The 18693-nt window shown below is 33.8% G+C and overlaps 1 protein-coding gene across 1 annotated transcript; it reads left to right on the forward strand.

Annotated features, from left to right (window-relative positions):
• Nucleotides 1–14226: 14226 nt before the first annotated feature.
• Nucleotides 14227–18237, forward strand: LOC105363185 (uncharacterized). Its single transcript, XM_011500805.1, has 3 exons — nucleotides 14227–14312; nucleotides 15637–16444; nucleotides 17568–18237. The coding sequence occupies exons 1-3, from the start codon at nucleotides 14235–14237 to the stop codon at nucleotides 18137–18139; spliced, it is 1458 nt and encodes a 485-aa protein (XP_011499107.1). The 5' UTR covers nucleotides 14227–14234; the 3' UTR covers nucleotides 18140–18237.
• Nucleotides 18238–18693: the final 456 nt, after the last annotated feature.

Consider the following 18693-nt stretch of genomic DNA (forward strand, 5'->3'; position numbering starts at 1 on the left):
AGTACCACCATTACCACTACTACTACCGTCACCACCACTATCACCACTACGTCCACCACCACCACCACCACCACCACCACCACCACTACAACCACTACCACTACCACTACCAGCAGCAGCAGTAGCAGCGCAATCACCACCCTTTACTGCAAGCCATGCGTCATCACCCATTACGAGCACAGGTGGAGACGGGCGAGATGAGTCCGTTGTAAAATAGTCCAAGCGACGAGTTAACGTCGAGTTTAAGGAGACGATGAGAATGCCAGAGGCGTCCAACCGAAGGAGCCACGACGAGGTCGCTACGAGTGTAGCTACCACTGGCCTTCTGCGACTGTATTATATTAATGCGAGCGAAATCACGCCGAGATGTGGATTATCGGCCATGAAGAAGATGCGTCGGTGCCTACCCGGGGACTCGCAAGCACAGAGGCGAGATGCCCGAGGTCGGACAAAACTCATGTTTTTTTTTTATATCTATTTTTTGCAAGAAAACGGTGGCAAAATAAAGCTTTCTTATGTATTTTTTTACATAAACACAAAATCAAATGGCTTCTTTATTATACGAGTCCACCCTCACCTCAGCCTTAGCCTTATAAGTTTGCGAATTTCCGAATGTAAATGCGAGCTCGGCCACAGCGACTCCTCATTACTTCCGTATTTATTAAGTGATCACATTATCGATTTCTTGGAATAATAAAGAGGAGGGAATGAAGGAATGCGCGATGCGATTAGAAATTCACATTACGTAGAGAGTCTCGTAGCTTATACGAAACTTTCGATGAGAAGTTTCTAAAGGTAAAATTCTGGGAAGAGAGTATAGCGTTTTTCGGGTCGACAAGCTGGAAAAAGGTCGAGACATTTATCGAACAATAACAATCATATTCGGTCAATCATTGGAGAAACGAGCGTGAATACTTTCACTGATGTGCCTCGAGCGTTAATTACAAGGTGAAAATCGATAAGGGTATCTTTTCCCTCTTATCCTAGATGAACCGTCAAAGTGCAATTCCTCTTTCACTTCATGGCTTTACGAGACGAAAAACGCGAGCTTCCTCGCTCACATTACCGTGCCATCCTGTCCAATCTTCCCGTTTATTTACAAATAAATACAACTACCAGAGAGACCAGAGCACTTGGTAATGACACTTCCTCCGTTTCAAAAAAAAAAAAAAAAAAAAAAAAAACACGCAACGCTCTGACAAATGTAATTTATTAAGTCTAAGGAGACGGGCTCGGGACTGCAATAGCAATGGGAAAATAGAATGAAAAAGAGCCCACAGTTTTATGTAACGCGCCGTGTAAGTTTATACAAAGAGAGACGAGCGGGGAAAGTATTTTGATTTTTATTTTATTATCGAGAGTGAGCCTTTGGGGCGGGGGGGGGGGGGGGAAAAGAAATGGACATAAGGGAAATATCTACACTTAAAGTAAAGTCGCGTGCGCGTATGCAGGAGACCGAACGAGCTAACGTGGGGCGGGAATGGGGTGATGGTGGGGGATTTTGAAGGGGCGGGGGGGGGGGAGAGGAGAGGAGACGGATGATGCTGTTGTACGCGCGTGGAAAGTCACAGTGGAAAGTAGTGTTTTATAATTTATTGAATTGCCTTCGGCCGTCACTGGTCATCGCTAGGAGGTGCAGCGAAAGCAATTTTCCCGCCGCGATCGTCCTCTCCTCGTCGGCTTCTCGAAACATTCGATTACGAGCAAAATAGACTCGGGGGCGAAATGATGCCTGTGAGCGTCGATGCCGATGACCGTCACGAGACGACGCGAGCCAACTTTCACGTATACATTATTACGCGGCTTTTCGGACCGTCGACTTAAAAGTTTGTCACGAAAGGAAGGAAAGAGGCTTGGAAGGTCATTCGATGTCCTCCTTCAGTATAAGATGGGATGGGGGGTTGGCGGGTGGTGGGATGGTAACGGGAAGGGGAAAAGAACGGGATTAAATTCTACGATCTTACTTCCATCTGGGATGGGATGAAATACTGCGAAGTTCAGACATTCGGAGCTTTCAGATTTCCGCTATCAGTCGGCACAATGGACATTATTTATAAGTTTGTTGCTTAATTTCGGCGCGGGTCTTTATTTATCGTGCCAAGTACGCCTTTTGAAAAAATTACGGGCCTGACTTTAGCGCTTAGCCATTATAAGCTTTCATAATCGTATGGACGAAATGCCAATCAAGAAAGTAATTCTCGATTTTACTTGGCCAGATAGTCTTAACTGTCGAGAAAATGATCTTCGATAAAATAAAACGATACACGCGCATATTATTCATTATAGGTACTTGACTGTGCGTGTGTGCGTGTGCGTGTGTGCGTGTGCGTGTGTCTGTGTGCGTGTGTCTGTGTGTGTGAGTGCGTGTGTCTGTGTGCTTGCGTGCTTGCGTGCGTGCATGCGTGCGTGTGTGTGTGTCTTTATTTTGCTTAGGAAAATAAAATTATATTTCGCATTATAAATTTCTTTAGTACATTATATTTAGGTGTATTTTTATATAGATAATATTTTTGTGATTAATGTAATTATAAATATGAAAAAATTTTCTTAGTTTCACTAGGTTAATTTAAAAGCTAATTATCAAAGAAAAGAGACATATTTTTCTATTAAAGACATACACTTCAGGACTACTTATATCATATTGAAATCCAGCATTTATTCTCCCCTCTCCCCTCCCCCGGCAATCTCGCCGTCCCATCCAAATTTTTATTCCTTTTTCTTTCCCTTTTTCTTTCCCTTTTTCTTTCCCTTTTTCTTTCCCTTTTTCTTTCCTTTTTCTTTCCTTTTTCTCCTTTCATTAATCTAGAAATTAGCAATTCAAAAAATAGCCTTCATCCAAACAATGCCAATCTGATTAAATACAAATTATTTGTTATAAAATGAAATTATTTTGTCTTCTACGGCGTGGTGGCATAAGCGAGAGAGGATAAGTTGCGTAATTGCGATAAACTTACTTCATATGAGCGTATATAACATGCATTGTACGAGGCAAGTAAATCGCCAACCGAGAAATCGTTGGCCAAAGAGAGGAATAACGATGTCACTGCCGCTTCCTCGTGACTAATCGCAAAGAAGCCACTTGGCACGAGTGATCCAACGCTATCTTCCTGGTTTTAATGAAATCACGGACACTAAGGATTGCATTATTTTATTCAAACGAGCGATAGCAATCTTGATGTTTTGACAGTCTCGCGCGTGCTCAACGCCTCTGCTAAAATTCTTGTAGTACGCGAGTCGGCGAGTGGATGGATGGGGGCGGCGGGAGGGAGGTAAATTCTATCATAAAATGTATGGATAATAATTTGCGTTTAATGTTATTAAATTTGTTCTGTGAAGGAGAGCGAGAGATTTACGATAATGGGGAATAGATAAATATTTATTTAGAAATGGAAGTGCTTTTAGGATTCTCCCATGGCATATTTTCAATTTCAGTATTAATTTAGTGATTCGATAAGCGGTATTTTGAGTAAATCATACTTCTTTTAATGAAAATCGAAGAAAGTTGTACGATATTCTAATATACTACCGTAGGGTGTAAGAATATTAAGCGCGTTAGCATTTTCCTTAGCTTTCACTTATTTTTCCGATACACAACAAAGGTTCGTCAGTTTAGCGTACTTTCAAACAACCAAATTAATTTTACGATATTAGGTTTAATTTATCGTAAAGCAAACGTTTGATTTTGAATTTATATCAGGCAGCTAATTAATGATGGATAAAAGGCCTATTTATGGCAAGAAATTTCTCCGCACTTCCAATAGATTTACAGAAATATCGTGTTTTGTAAAGTTTTTATTTTTCAAGAGTATATCTTCTTATTGCTAATTTATAAGAAAGTAAACGCTGCTTTCTAAAAACGTCGAGTTCATCTACATCTATTTTTAACTATTTTAATTAATCTTAAATTCCTGCAATATCCATCCCGGATAATATTATTTCGGCCTAGCCGTAATTATTCGTGAATTCGTTCAATTAATTTGCCAGATTGCGCAACGAGCGAGCATCATTTAATTTCATAAATCTCGACGGGCGAGAACGTCAAATCTGCGAAAACGCATACAAAATTACACCGACTATCGTTCCGAATTCACGAAGCGTCGACAAGTCATGGCTTTTGAAGTGTCACTCCGACAAGGTCGTAAGCACATTAGGGACGGCTAATAATTCAGCGATCCAAGAAATAAAAGGCCGAGCGCAAAAAAAATTCCTCGTCCTTTCGCACCAATGGCAGCGAGTTATCGAATAGAAATGTGAATTCGAGGAAGCCGTTGGCTATTTGACCATGCGATGCGGGTACGTATTAGCTTTGTCATTTCTCTCTCTCTCTCTCTCTCTCTCTCTCTCTCTCTCTCTCTCTCTCGCCTGCTTATAAGTCGACATACATCGAAATCCTCACTGGAAGCTAATCTCGCGGTGGAGGAGGAAGACGCTCGAGTTCATGCTGGGCTTTAACGAGAGATAGTGACGATGCAAGTATACGTTCACGGTTGTGCACGCTTGCATTGGTGTATGTTAGAGTGTTGCGTGGCCTTTAGACTGACCCCTGCTTTCACCCGGTAGCGTCTCCGCTATCTGCCGGTCACCTACTTCTTCCAGTACGTTCCGACATCTACACACCAACACGAGCATAGTCGCGGTGACGTAAGCTCTGCAGGAGCGAGACCATCCGTATACGACACGCATTTTACGCATCCATACGTTAACCATAAGCGAGCGAGCCCAAATACTTATGTACGTATGCGTACGTGCGTGCGTACGTGTGTGTGTGTGCGTGCGTGCGCGCGTGCGTGCGTGCGTGTGTACAGAGCTCTGAGGAGAGCGAGAGAGAATGTAAGGTACAAAGCCACGAGCTCTGTTAATTTAATAATTATCTTCTAATATTGCGTCCCATTAATAATGTCCGAGCACGTATTTATTTCCATTATGCAATTGCTCGATACTTTCTTGGATCGTTATTTTTAAAATTTTACAGTGTCATTGAAATTATCTAATAGAGCCCTTTTAATTATTATTATCGTCAATATTATTATTATTATTATTATTATTATTATTATTATTATTATTATTATTATTATTATTATTATTATTATTATTATTATTAAGTCACTTTGCTTCAAAGTGTCTCGTAACGAATGATTTACTGATTTTAATCGTCTTTAGTTGTACACAATACTTACGAAAGGCAATGGTTTATTCCGATGCTATCGAAGGCAATCAATTATAAATTATTGATTTCAATGTCTAAGAATAGCAGCTTCAAAAAGAATATAAATCAAGTAGTCGGAATTAAATCGCCAATGTTTATCTTTAAAATTTCTCCTATAACTCAAATCATACAGGATACTTTAATTACAGGTCAGAGAAATATAATATGTGCATTAGACTGCGATCTGTAATCCAATTCAAATATTACGTCACGGAAACATTAAATATATTAAATAATAATATAACGAAATAATGGTAATCATAAAGAAATTCTTGACAGTTAAATTGAGTCTCTTTAAGATTAAACTTTTGGATAGGGTACGGTTACTTAATTACTTAAAATAATTTTTAAATATTATATTCTTCTTGAAATTTAAAAAAGATGCTTCGTTAAATCCTCTTTATTGTGTGAAAAATATTTCGTCTAAAAATTAATATATATAGTGACAAAACCTTATTGTTTATACTATTACGCAGCTAGACTACGTCACGTATATTGAGGTGTATTTAAAGGTTTTAATTTTTAAAAAAAATTACGTTAAATTAAAAGAAATTCATATAGTAAAGCTAATTAATGCAAATGTATTTATTTATCTTTATATTAAATATTATATATCAATTTTGAATGAGAGTGAAGATCGCTATAAAGAACTATCATTTGTGAAATTTTTTTTTTTTCTTATTCTCGATTATCCGCTAATCCGTATTTATCAAAAATTCTATTTCAAAATATTCTCTTTGATACAATCTGTCATAAATCTGTGAGCAAAGTAAATTATAATAAAGCCCAGTAACTATTACATTCACTTAACATATAATTAAATTTCGTATTAATAAACATAAACATGAAAATTTTTATTTAAATTCTTTATCGCAATCGATAGATCTCAACATAATTGGAATTTTCTGATATATTTAGAAATTAATAAGTTTAACGTTCCAAATATCCCATATAATATCATGGACGATTATGCACATATTTTACAATTAAATTCTTATAATTTATCATAACACTTTAAAAATTAGCTCAATATAATAGGCTAAATTCGTAATTAAGAAGAAAAAAACTTGGCCGAAAGTGAACAATTGAAATTATAGTTTTAAAATAATAATAATAATAAATTTGCACATAAGTACAACACAATCACACGGCTATTGTAAAAGTTACAATAGGAGCATCGCAAATTTCTCATTAAACGAAGATAATATCTGCACTAAGTGCGAGAATGAAATTGCACATTGTAAGAAAAAGCAACCTCTGTGGTAAATATCACACCGATGAATAAAATCACACTTTTAAATTAAGACTGCAAATACAATAATAAGTACTTCAAATAAAACTTGAAGGAATTTAATGTATTTAAAGTTTTTACCAAAAGTATTGAAATTTTTAAAATTATAAATAACTGGCTGGATATTAGCATTCATTCCAATTAAATATTGTGCTGTAAATTGTAAAGAAAATTTTCTTTCCATACATTCTAACGAAATCTTTTGAAATTGTGATATTTATAGTTTAAGAATATAATTAATCTGTATTCGTGTGAAATTTTGGATATTTTCAAACATAATATAAAATACTAAATATGAACATAATGTGTTGATTCAAATTAACAATATTCTGAAAAACAAGTAAATTTATATTGGTTAACAAAGCAATTTAGGATATTTTTAGAATAAATCGAAAAGATCAATATCCAACATAAAAATATATAATGATAATCATAAAATTATATATAATTCTTTTGTACATTAAAGTAATACAAAAATGATATTTCATCGATACATAAAAATATATTACTTTTATTTTAAATTATTTCAATACACTAAAAATTCCAGTTATAATAATTATCTTCGAATGAGAATATTAGCGTCCGTTTAAAAAAATAAAATACAAATGATAATCTTTGCAAAAAAGGTGATTATATCTTATATTGACAAAGGTTTTATTGTTTGTTCTTAGTTTGATGTAGATGATGTTAATTTTCATTGTTAATATTAGTCGTCGAGAGAAGAAATTTAGCATATATTTCATATATTTAAAATGCAGATATTTAGATCTTTACGAAACACGTACTATTAATCTAACAAAAGAAAAAAAAAATTTCAAGCGCTTAAAATATTTAGAAATAAAATTTTTTTTACTTTAACCGAAAGAAAATACAAAGTCTATCCTGAATTTTTTATTCACTTGGATATTCAAACTAGTTATAATAATTTTATCGTGAAAGATCGTGAAAGATCTATTGACTCAAATTTTTTTTTTGAACATTTATTATTAAATAGAAGCCTATTATTCTTAAACAATAATGTAATCGATTAAAATCGACTATATTTAGAACATAAATTTCATTTATTTTTACTCATTGTTTCCTATTCATATAATTATTCACAAAGTAATCGTATAAAAAATATTATAAAAGAAAAAAACTTTTGATGCTTTTGGAATTGTATGTTCAATTATTCAATATCTTACGAATCGCAGGATTGCTGAAATATACTTAATCGATCGAAAAATATCCTGAAAATATAGAAAATCAGAAAATAAGGTGTTACATTATAGGAATTATCTCTTGCACAACTCACTTATTGTAATAATAGACGTATGAAGTTCTTTTTAATGACGGTTTTTGTTTTTTCTTTTTTCTTTTTTTTTTTTTTTTTTTTTTTTTGTTTTTTTTTTGTTTTAAATATTTTAATAGCGTCGGAAACTTTTCTTATTTATAGAAAAATTTGTAAGCAAGTTAAAATATTTGCCTGCATGAGATTGCAAAATATCAAAGTGTTACCATAAATAATTATAAATGAAGAATGTTGAGGCTTTCTGATATAACTTTATAAATACGCGAAGTACAGTTTCTGGTTTGTAGCCAAAGCTAATGCTGCATATTTCGTCACAGCTTAAAAGATTATTATACATCAATTTAGAATGCCAATAAAGCCATTTTCTACATACTTATATTTTATAATTTTATGCGAAAATTATGGTTTCAGCAATAAAAGAAATTTGGAGAAAGAAAGCCACACTTCAAAGAACAATCACAAGTAAATGGGAATATTTAACTTTGAAAATGTTGAAATGTTGGTCTAAATACAGACGAATAAACTAATTTATGATGCTAGCCAAGATAATCGTAATAAATTATTATAAAATTTACCAAGAAGTAGGATATCAATAGTCTAATTAATTTTTACGCTTAAGCATTTATTGAGAGAAAAAATTTTTCAATAACATGATTATTAATCAATATATTAATTGCTTCTTTCAAAATTGATTTTAATATTTGATTAATAATAAAAGTGCATTAAATAAATATAAGTGTACAAATTAATGCACATAATTAAAATTAAGTAACGTGCTAATTAAAGATATTTGTATCATGAAAGAAGTTATCTTAGAGTGAAAGTAATTTACTTTCTCAGGTAGAATATAATGTTTACATGCATTTCTCTTTGTAGTATTTCATAAATCATCGTAATTTTTTGCAAAACAAGCTGTCCTCGAGCTTTCAGAAGTTTCTAAAAAAAAGAAGAAGAAAAAAAAAAAAGAAAATAAAAAAAAAAACAACAACAAAAAAGTGTCAGCATGATTTTTCATGAATGTTACAGCGTTGGAGGTAACGTTAGACAAGGAATATGTCTAGGATAATTAAGTCCTATCTCCTCGCTTCTACGCTCCATTCACAAGGCTTTTGACCCGAATAGAACATACATAATGCAGCTTGAAGCTTTATACAAAATGCCCGTAATGATATATGTTTGACAGGCTCGTATGCTTCATATTTATTTAGTGGGCGAAAAAGAAGAGAAAATCCATTCAAACGGAGCAGCTCATTTCTCAACTCGTATTATTTTTAGAGCGTTAGCCATTACGGTTACTTCACATTGCGTTCATTTCAAAACAGCGAAGAAAAACCAGGATTCGGAAACCCGTGCAGACCAAGTCAATCGGGTAAGCGAAGGTGAGAAAGGAGAGTATGGAAAGGAAGAAAGAGAAAGGCGCGCGGTTAGAGTCACGACAACGTCAGCCATCTTCGGCCTCTGTCACGATCCTTCCTTCCTTCCTTCCTTCCTTCCTTCCTTCCTTCCTTCCTTCCTTCCTTCCTTCCTTCCTTCCTTCCTTCCTTCCTTCCTTCCTTCCTTCCTTCCTTCCTTCCTTCCTTCCTTCCTTCCTTCCTTCCTTCCTTCCTTCCTTCCTTCCTTCCTTCCTTCCTTCCTTCCTTCCTTCCTTCCTTCCTTCCTTCCTTCCTTCCTTCCTTCCTTCCTTCCTTCTTTCCCCGTGTTTTCGCGTTTTCACTTTTCTGTCGAAATTACATGAAATGACATTAAGATGTAACGCACCTTATGTCATTGCAACATAAATGAAGGTAACGAGCACATAGCGAGTAGGTGAACTAGTTCATCTGCCCTGACGAATCTCCTATTCAGCAAATGGTTTTTTGGTGGCAACGAGGCCGTTCTCACAGTTAAAACTGGCGGCACAACGCTTTTATTTACTTCCCTTGTCGAGATGGAAGAGTTGAAAATTATTAAAAGTTAAAGACGCGTATAATGTAAATATTATAGGCTATAAGCTGGAGATGATTTATTTATTTTTTTTTTTTTTTTTTTTTTTGTATTTTTGCCTATAAAATCATATTAAAAAAGCAAAATTAATATACGAGCATTTCATTACTTTCACGGCACTAATAATTCATATTTAATAACGAATTGAGGGATATTTATGCGATGTTATGAGAATCATTGGTGGCACAGGTGTTCGACTGAAGAATGTACTTTTTAAGTAGGTTGTTTGACTCCTCTGAATACTTCATAAAATATGCGTCACATATCATTTTCACCGAGATCTACAGACGACGACATAATCGCGCTTATATATTATGCCGAAGGTTGACAATAAAGAAGTTAATATTTTTCAATTTCTCATTGAATTATATAGAAAATTCGTTCATTGTCTATTTATTTTGAAGCTTTATTTTAAACAAGAATTTTACATTTTGTCGATATTATTTCTTTCCTTTCATTATTATGCTTTTCATATTCTGAAAGTGATACACTTGATTAATGTACTCTTATAGTACATATAAACTGTAATTCTTATTATAACGAAAAGATTTATATTCCATCTTTTTTTCATTCTTTCATTCTTTTCATTTCTTTTCTTTTCAATTACGACACATTTATTACGAGCTATTAATTCTTGACCTTAAGATCAATTCGTTTAATACCCTAATAATTCATCTATCTTCTTATTTTCATTCAAGAAATATATCAACAATTATTATTATTATATCATTGTGATATTCTTACCGATGCTCTTCCATATCTTTCAAATCAAATTTCATTCATTTTCCATGATCTTGCATCAGTTACTTACTCCAATAGTTGTTAGAGTGTTATTTTAAAGATCATTATTATTCGTCATTATCATTAAAAATTTAACTTAATTGTAAGTAAAATTTGTTACATAGAAATGTGCAAATTAAGACCGATAAGCCATTGTGAAGCGTAAAATAACGTGCAGAATTCATTCTGGTATTTATAAGTAAATTGTAGCCAGCATTAAGTAGTTCGTACTTAAATGTAGTTTCTACCTTCGGTAATTCAGCCAATGATTGGTGGCATTTAATTTTGGAATTCCAAGAACCGAGATATAAGAACATTATATTTACATAGCTTTCGTGACTATTAACTAGCTTCTAATTAATATATAAATTTTATAATAAGAATTATTATAATGATGACAAGTGGGAAATAATAGTTGCAATTGCATTATAATGTACAAAACAAATTTCCTAATGGTAATTGCATAAAATTCTTTAATATTATTTTCACTCAGCTGTAAGATTATTTATATAAATTCTAAATATACCTATGGGAAAATACTATGATATAGTTTCTTTTAAAAATCATACATAAGTAATGAAGATTTAATAATATATTAAATTATGCACTTTAAAATAGATTTTCATTTTGTAATCGACATTTCAGTTCAATAAATATATATTTTCAATGAAAATATTGAATTTCATGTTAATCATGCAAGCTATTAGAAATTCTTGACAATTAAAATAATATCTATTAATTTATTTAAATAGTTATCTTTCTAATAAAAAAAAAAAATAAATAAATAAATAAATAAATAAATAAAAAAAAATAATAAATTGTATTGTAACGATATTCTAAATTGAAATATTTCTATTTTGCAATATGTATTATTAATAATACTAATGTTTTGCAGGAAAAATGTATATCAAAGTGTTGTTTTTAAAGTAGAAATTTTTGTATGGTAAAGTCACCATAAATATGTATATAAACAAAATTATATTTGTGATTGCGCGGGTAAAGATTCATATATTTATATAATTAATTATATTCTAACGAGGGCAATAATTTGTCAATTTTTGTCGATTTATGTATATTTGACAACATACTCAAATAAAACAAAAATAAAAACAAAAGGTAGAACATTGAAAATTTCTTCTTCATGCATATTCGTTCATTTTCTTCAATTTGATTTCCATAGTTGAAAAATTTTTCAAAACATATTGCGAATAATAAATTTAATTCGTATTCAGTCGTGATATCGTAAAATATATGTACAGTAATAAATTATTTATTAACATATTTTATAGGTGACGTAAGATTTTGCAATGAGAATTATGGTAATAGTCATATAGAGAAAAGGAAAATATACGAGATTCATTATTCATAAACAAATTGGGTTAACATTTTTCTTCCGCCTACTGTTTAATTCCATGAAATATTTTACCTTTCAAATAATATAATACGAGAGCGTCGGATAACAAAATCGCGTCATCTTACGCCCGATTAAAGAATGATCTGGAAAAAGCATTCTGCAGCATCGATATGCACCACTGCTCGGTTGGTAATACCGACAAATTTATCACTTACCACGATTGGAAAAATGTATTATCAACAGCAGCTCATATATATCTTATAATTATAAATTATATAAAATAAGACGCGTCGATATGTTTAATTGGCTATACAATAAACAATTATCTTAAATGAAAGATACGTAGATAAATTCAATAAATTATAAAATATCAACAACAACAACAACAACAAAAACGAAAAAAAAAATATATATTAACGTACATTAATAATGATTTACAATTAATTTTTGTTTAGTAATTTAATAATGTAGTGTACTTTTTTGGCATTGGCATTTATCTCACTTATAAAAAAACTTGTGTCAATCATTCAAATAAAATTAATCATCACTATATGACCAACAGTGCAATTTAAGTATTAATTATGATAAATAGCATTACGTAGGACATAATTACGTACTTATGATAAGTAATGTTATATTAATTTAATCAATAAATTCAAGTGCGTATTATATAAATTGATGAATGTTATCAAAGCTTATTCGAACAAGATTGGAGAGCAGCAATTATTCAATAATTGAAGATAAATTTCTTCAGCTTAACTAACATTTAGCTTACCAAATACAATAAAGAGCGTGAAACTACGTTTGAAATAATTGTATTGACTAATTATGAATGGGCATTGGCAATTATACCTATTATGATATTAAATAATTATTTTTATGCAAAAATATGCTGAAAATACAATTGAATAAAGCTGAAACTTTTCCAAATAATAACGTACAGTTCATTTATTTATGACGTTTCAGTAAACTTTGTGAACTTGACCGTTACATCGATCCGGTATTTCAGCAATCTTGAGAAATCGTATTTCATTACTTCAGGAAACGATATAGTATTACGTGTACATTGATACAAATTCTTTTTGAATATTTATATTGTACACTGGCATTTAACTGCGATTAAATCTTGAATAAATATGATGTATCAATATTTATTTCGAATTTGACAATAAATATTCCATTCGCATTCTAAAGATGTTAGACATAATAGTAGAAACACAATTATTATTAAATTAGTTTTAAAAAACTTTTACGCTAGTGTTATAAGAGTTTAAAAATTCGAGTTAATAAATTCTCGACGTATCATTCGAGTAATAAAATGCCTCGTTTTAAAATAATGTTAAAATTTTAAATAATTTGCATATTACAAACTGATATAAAATAAAAATTTTATTCCTTAGTCCCTTGTATAAATTACAATGTTATTTGATAATTAGTATTTATATGTAATAGTTTTAAAGGCATTTTTAATTATAGATATTGCAAATATTTTTAATCCACGAAAGTAGATTTTTTTTTTTTTTTTTTTTTTTCGTTTGTCGAGTGTAATTATTCAAGTGAAAATACACTCCACTCTACTAATGAATTTATTGAAAATTAATGAAAAGGATGCTTGTCTCTCATAAATTTATGTTAATTGCTAACATGATGATGATCTTGTACGGACTCGAGCCCAAATGTAGTAATTATTTATGACTACATTAATTAATTTTGCAAGTCTATACGGCTCTCAAGAAGGATTCAGGTGGCCCGGTAACATATCATTTCTCTACCTCCTACAATTTCCACGCACACCACCGAAGGCTTGTATATATATATATTTATCGAAGGAAATTTAAAGTATACGAGTGAGATGAGAGTAAAGTTAATTTTTTTCGTCTCAGTATAATAAAATTTAAAGAGAATATTAACTCTCGCTCGTATAAATTGCATTCAATGCTCGATTCATTAAGATCAAAAAAAGAAAGAAAAAAGAACTAAAATAATCAAATTGATAACACTGTTGATTAACTCGTAACATGCAGTGCTATCGAATACAAAATTATTATTTCATTTAAAATATCATAATGTTGTGTAGAAATGAAGTCCTCGTGAAGATGAATAACATGAATTATTACTGTCAATTTTGACCCAAAGTGCGTGAAAGCTGAAAATTCTTAGTATCGTATTTGCGCTTTCTCGATAAGATAATTGTATATGTCATTTGCGAGCACTAGAATGGAATTTCGGCGATATATTTGAATTTCTAATAATATCTAAATAACGGCATATCCTTTTTAGAAAACTACTCCTATTTAAAGTCAAACTTTAGGCAATGCGTATTAGTTTAATGTCAAAGGCTTCACAGCCAGTGTCGCTTGTCTTAGGGGTTTATTTATCAATTTCCCGAGAGAAAATGTTAAGATACGTGAGTACTATTTTATTATATGGCGATGATTTATAATTCATTTATAAGCAATGATGTTGATGTTTCTTTGTCGTTGCTTAGTTAATTAGCGGTTTGACTCATTTGTATCAAATTTTGTTGAAAATATTCAAATTCGCTGTATGCACGCTACTGGTATCCGTAAATTGAATTTTATGATTCTACCATTGATATGAGAAAATCCTCGTGTATAATTAATTGCCAGTCTACCAATAAATTTCATGGAAAATGAATATGATCGTCAAATAGGTTGAGCAAATCAAAGCCTTTAATATTATATAATCTTGAGAGAAAATATTTGGTTAAAAAATAATTTACTCCTTAGTCACTTCAAGCTCGAAATAGCTATTATTTGTATATTTTATAAGGATAGTGAGATAAGTATTAACGTTTTAAATTATAAAATATGTTATTGGAGGTCGACAAGCACTGCCTATTATTGATGTATTTGTAAGAAAGAAAAAAAAATAGAGTAAAATTGATACATTATTTTTTTCATAAAGTGTGCATATCGTAAAATCATGATCCACATTAGATATTACACATTACGATAACGAACCGTAAATCGTAACGATAAATGTTTGTACCGACGATCTGTATATCGATAAAAATGTAGAGCTCATAAGCATCTCTACAGTAGCGAGATTCTTACAAAAAAAAAAAAAAAAAAAAAAAAAAAAAAAAAAAAATAAATAGAATAAATAGAGCTCAGTTCATTGTACGTATAAATTATTGTTTCTTGAAAAATATAAATTTATTTTTAATATTGAAAAATCAATACACACACCTATTCATTGCGTAGCAAATACTTTTAATTTTATGTCTACACTACATTATTATATCTTACGAAGATTAATAGCTTTTCCACATAATCATAAGCAAAGGTTTATGAGAAACAGTGAATTATCGTGCGAAAGTCAATTCTACCTTTCAATAAATTTATTGTTTATCTTCCATTAAATAAATAAAATTAATTAAGAGCATTAATGTAATTTATGAAGTGGCTTATGAGAAAAAAAGTCATATAAATTCAATAGGACATAATCATTTTGTATTTTTCGTAAGAGGAGCGAAGGATATACTTAAAACTAACCAATTTTGAAAATGTGTTTTATTGCCAATATTTTTTACGTTTAAACGTTATGAGAAATTTTTTTTTTTATAATATTATATGGATCCGACACACAAGAAGTGTAAAATATTTTTTTAATTATATAAACCTGCGTGTAAAGAATGAAAGAAAAATATAAAGAAAAAAAGGAAGACCATTAATGTAACATTCAGTTAACATGAAAATCTCTTTTAGGCAATATATCTGTCGTTGGTGTGCGCAATGTTTCTCAAAATCATAGAGGCTTCACCTGCGGAGAGTGACCGTCGTTCCCGCAGCATCTGGCCGTTTTCATCCACCGAACTGCGAGCCGAGGATCTCATATCCGAGGAAAATAAGCTCATCCTTAAGAAGGCGGGCTTGGAGAAGTCCCTGGATCTGAGCGGCCATCCGCTTTGGAAGGTCCACAAGTACGAGGGTGTCGACGTGAAGCCCGTTCACATCGAGACACAGGTTATCAAGTCTGACTCTTCCATTCAGGAGCCATCGATCACTGCCCCAGTAGTGAAAGCTGTAAGTTCCACCTCCACATCGGCGCCCATAGATCTGAGTTTCCTGGATGATTTGGGCGGACTGGCTTCCCTCTTACCCGATCCAAAGCCCGATGAGGATAAAATCAGCGACTTTATCGCCGACACTATCAAGAAGGAGGAAGAAAATCATCCCGGTTTCTTTAAGCACCTCTGGTGGAAGATTTGGGGTGCACCGGCTGACAAGGTCAACGACATCAAGGACAAGACATCGGGCCTCATCTCGTCGCTTTTCAGCGTCGGTCAAAAGGCCGTATCAAGAGATAAGGAAGACGAAGTCCTGACGATCTATCTACCGGAAACTCAAGGCTCTTACGCTGCTGTCTTTTTGCCAGCCAGGAGTCAAGACATCAAACAGCAGGCTCTATTGTTCCCGAGCAAGGAGCCGGTGGCGCAACTACCTCAGAAAGTGGAGCCTAGAGTTCCGGCTCTTCCGCTCAATCACGCGAACGAGCTAACACAGCCGCTAGCAGGTAAGATAAACATTTTTCATGCCAATCCGACGATACATTCATAACCCGGAAGAGCACGCGCTATACTTATCTTATTACCGCGTAATTAATATCCCCTGCTTCTATTACAATGCGTATGCAAAGGAAAAGTAATGTGTATCGCGATGCTATGCTGTAGTGGGATGGGGTGGGGTTGCGGAGGTGGGGCGAATTGATGCATAAAGGCGAGCATTCCGTAAAAGTGAAACCGACGATGCTCTTTTAGACCATTCAATTAAAATTTTTATGGATATTTATTTAATTTATGAAACAGAAATAAAATACGTTTTAGAAAGTGAGCACTAGTTCTCGATTCATATGAGAAATAAATACATTGGGGAATGTAGTCTCGTAGATAAAATTGCTTATCAATCTTTTTAATTTTGAATGCGAAATAAAATCATCATCCTCGTAATATTTTATGAAATATCCGTTGTGAATTATGACGAATCGTGTGTAATAACGCTATTCCCGAATAAGGAATCCAGTTCGCCTTGATTCGAGTTAAGAAAAATTACTTGAAATTCAAATGTATTTTAATATTAAAATTTATGAAACCACGGGAAAATAAATGAAATATTAAATTTTAGCGTTTAACTGGTCGGAGCGTGAGATTGGAGATGAAATAAAACAACACAAAAACAATAAAATAATATAAAATAAAATAAAATCAAAGCAGAATAGAATAAACAAATAAATAAACGAAATGATAAATAAGGGAAAAAGAAATGAGACGAAAAGGGTAACCTGAACTTGAAGCCTTTGTCTTTTATGCAAATATTACGTGTTTTTCACGCAGTCAATAACGTTATCAAAATATTCCGCGCCATGTGTCCGTGAATATAAAAACAGCTTGTTTATCAAGGCATATTTATGAATTGCAATTGTATAATGTAACAAGTGGAATGTCGAATTCCCGGCTAAAGCCAGGAGGTAAGGAGTAAGCCACGTTTTCGCCGAGCTATTAAAACTCGCGATTAGCATAAATAATGGCGACAGACGGCAGTTGGCGAAAAAACAAAAAACGTGACAATGGAGAGGCGCGAATAGGGCTGGGGAGCGCGAACGAGCGACGTAATAATGAAGCGATTAATTGTGCTGACAGAGAGGCCGAGGCTCGAGGCGACGAAACCAGTAGCCCGTCCCGTCGCCGCCAATTCCGAATTCAGCCGCTCCGAGGCCTGGATCCAGTCCTGGACCCCTCACGCCGCCTACAGCGTGCACGTTCAAGGACCCGCCGGGCCGACCACGCCGCAGCCCCTCGCCGAGGACCCGCTGGACCAGTACCAGCGGAAGGTTTCGCAGCTCGATCCTGAGCACCAGGAGAAGACACAGGTGGAGTTGGAGGAGGAGCCGCGGAAGAAGGAGAAGGTCGGGGGGACCGCGGATGATCCCAAGGGTAAGGAGGTGGCCGCGACCGAAGTCCAAGTTCAAGAGGAACCTAAAAAGGAGGTGACTACGGAACGCGGCAGGGAGCTCATCCGTGGCCTTAAGATCCCGGATGCCCTGCTAAAGAAGTTTCAGGTCAATTCGAAGGACGTGCAGGCGATCCTGAACGACAAGGAGAGCGCGACGAAGGCGAGCGAGCGTCTCAGGACCCTGCAGAGGGAGTTCGAGATGCGGAAGGATCAGCTGAGCTACGCCTTCGCGAGCCCGAAGAAGCGGAAGGAGGAGTAAACGAGGAGTAAACGAGCTGCCGATTATTTATTGTTGACGTATTTGTAATATAAGCGAGGAATAAATTATTTATAACCAAGAAGATGGTAATAAACATTGCAGAATCGCCTTGGCATTACAATTTTCACCCCCGACCATTACGTAAGAACGCGCGAGCATTATCCATGGGCGGGGGCGAGGGGGGTGGTGGGACAATGGAGTAAGTGGGGAGAGGGGTGACTTAATCGAGACAATAACGCCACGATCAGTCCGAGATATGAGGAGTGGTCGCTTGCGATAATCGGACTCGGTCGCGTCGTTTATCAAATTCGGTGAAGAAAGAGTCGCAGAGTTGAAATACGACGCGAAAGTAAAAGGGATCGAGGTTCACTCCGGAGGGCAAGAGATAGATAGATAGATAGATAGATAGATAGAGAGAGAGTGTGTGAGAGAGAGAGAGAGAGAGAGAGAGAGAGAGAGAGATAGAGAGAGATAGAGAGAGAGAGCTAAGTAGATTGATAGATAGATGGATAGAGAGAGAGAGCTAAGTAGATTGATAGATAGATGGATAGAGA

Source organism: Ceratosolen solmsi, unplaced genomic scaffold (assembly GCF_000503995.2).
Source record: "Ceratosolen solmsi marchali unplaced genomic scaffold, CerSol_1.0 scaffold27, whole genome shotgun sequence".
Taxonomy (NCBI): Eukaryota; Metazoa; Arthropoda; class Insecta; order Hymenoptera; family Agaonidae; genus Ceratosolen; species Ceratosolen solmsi.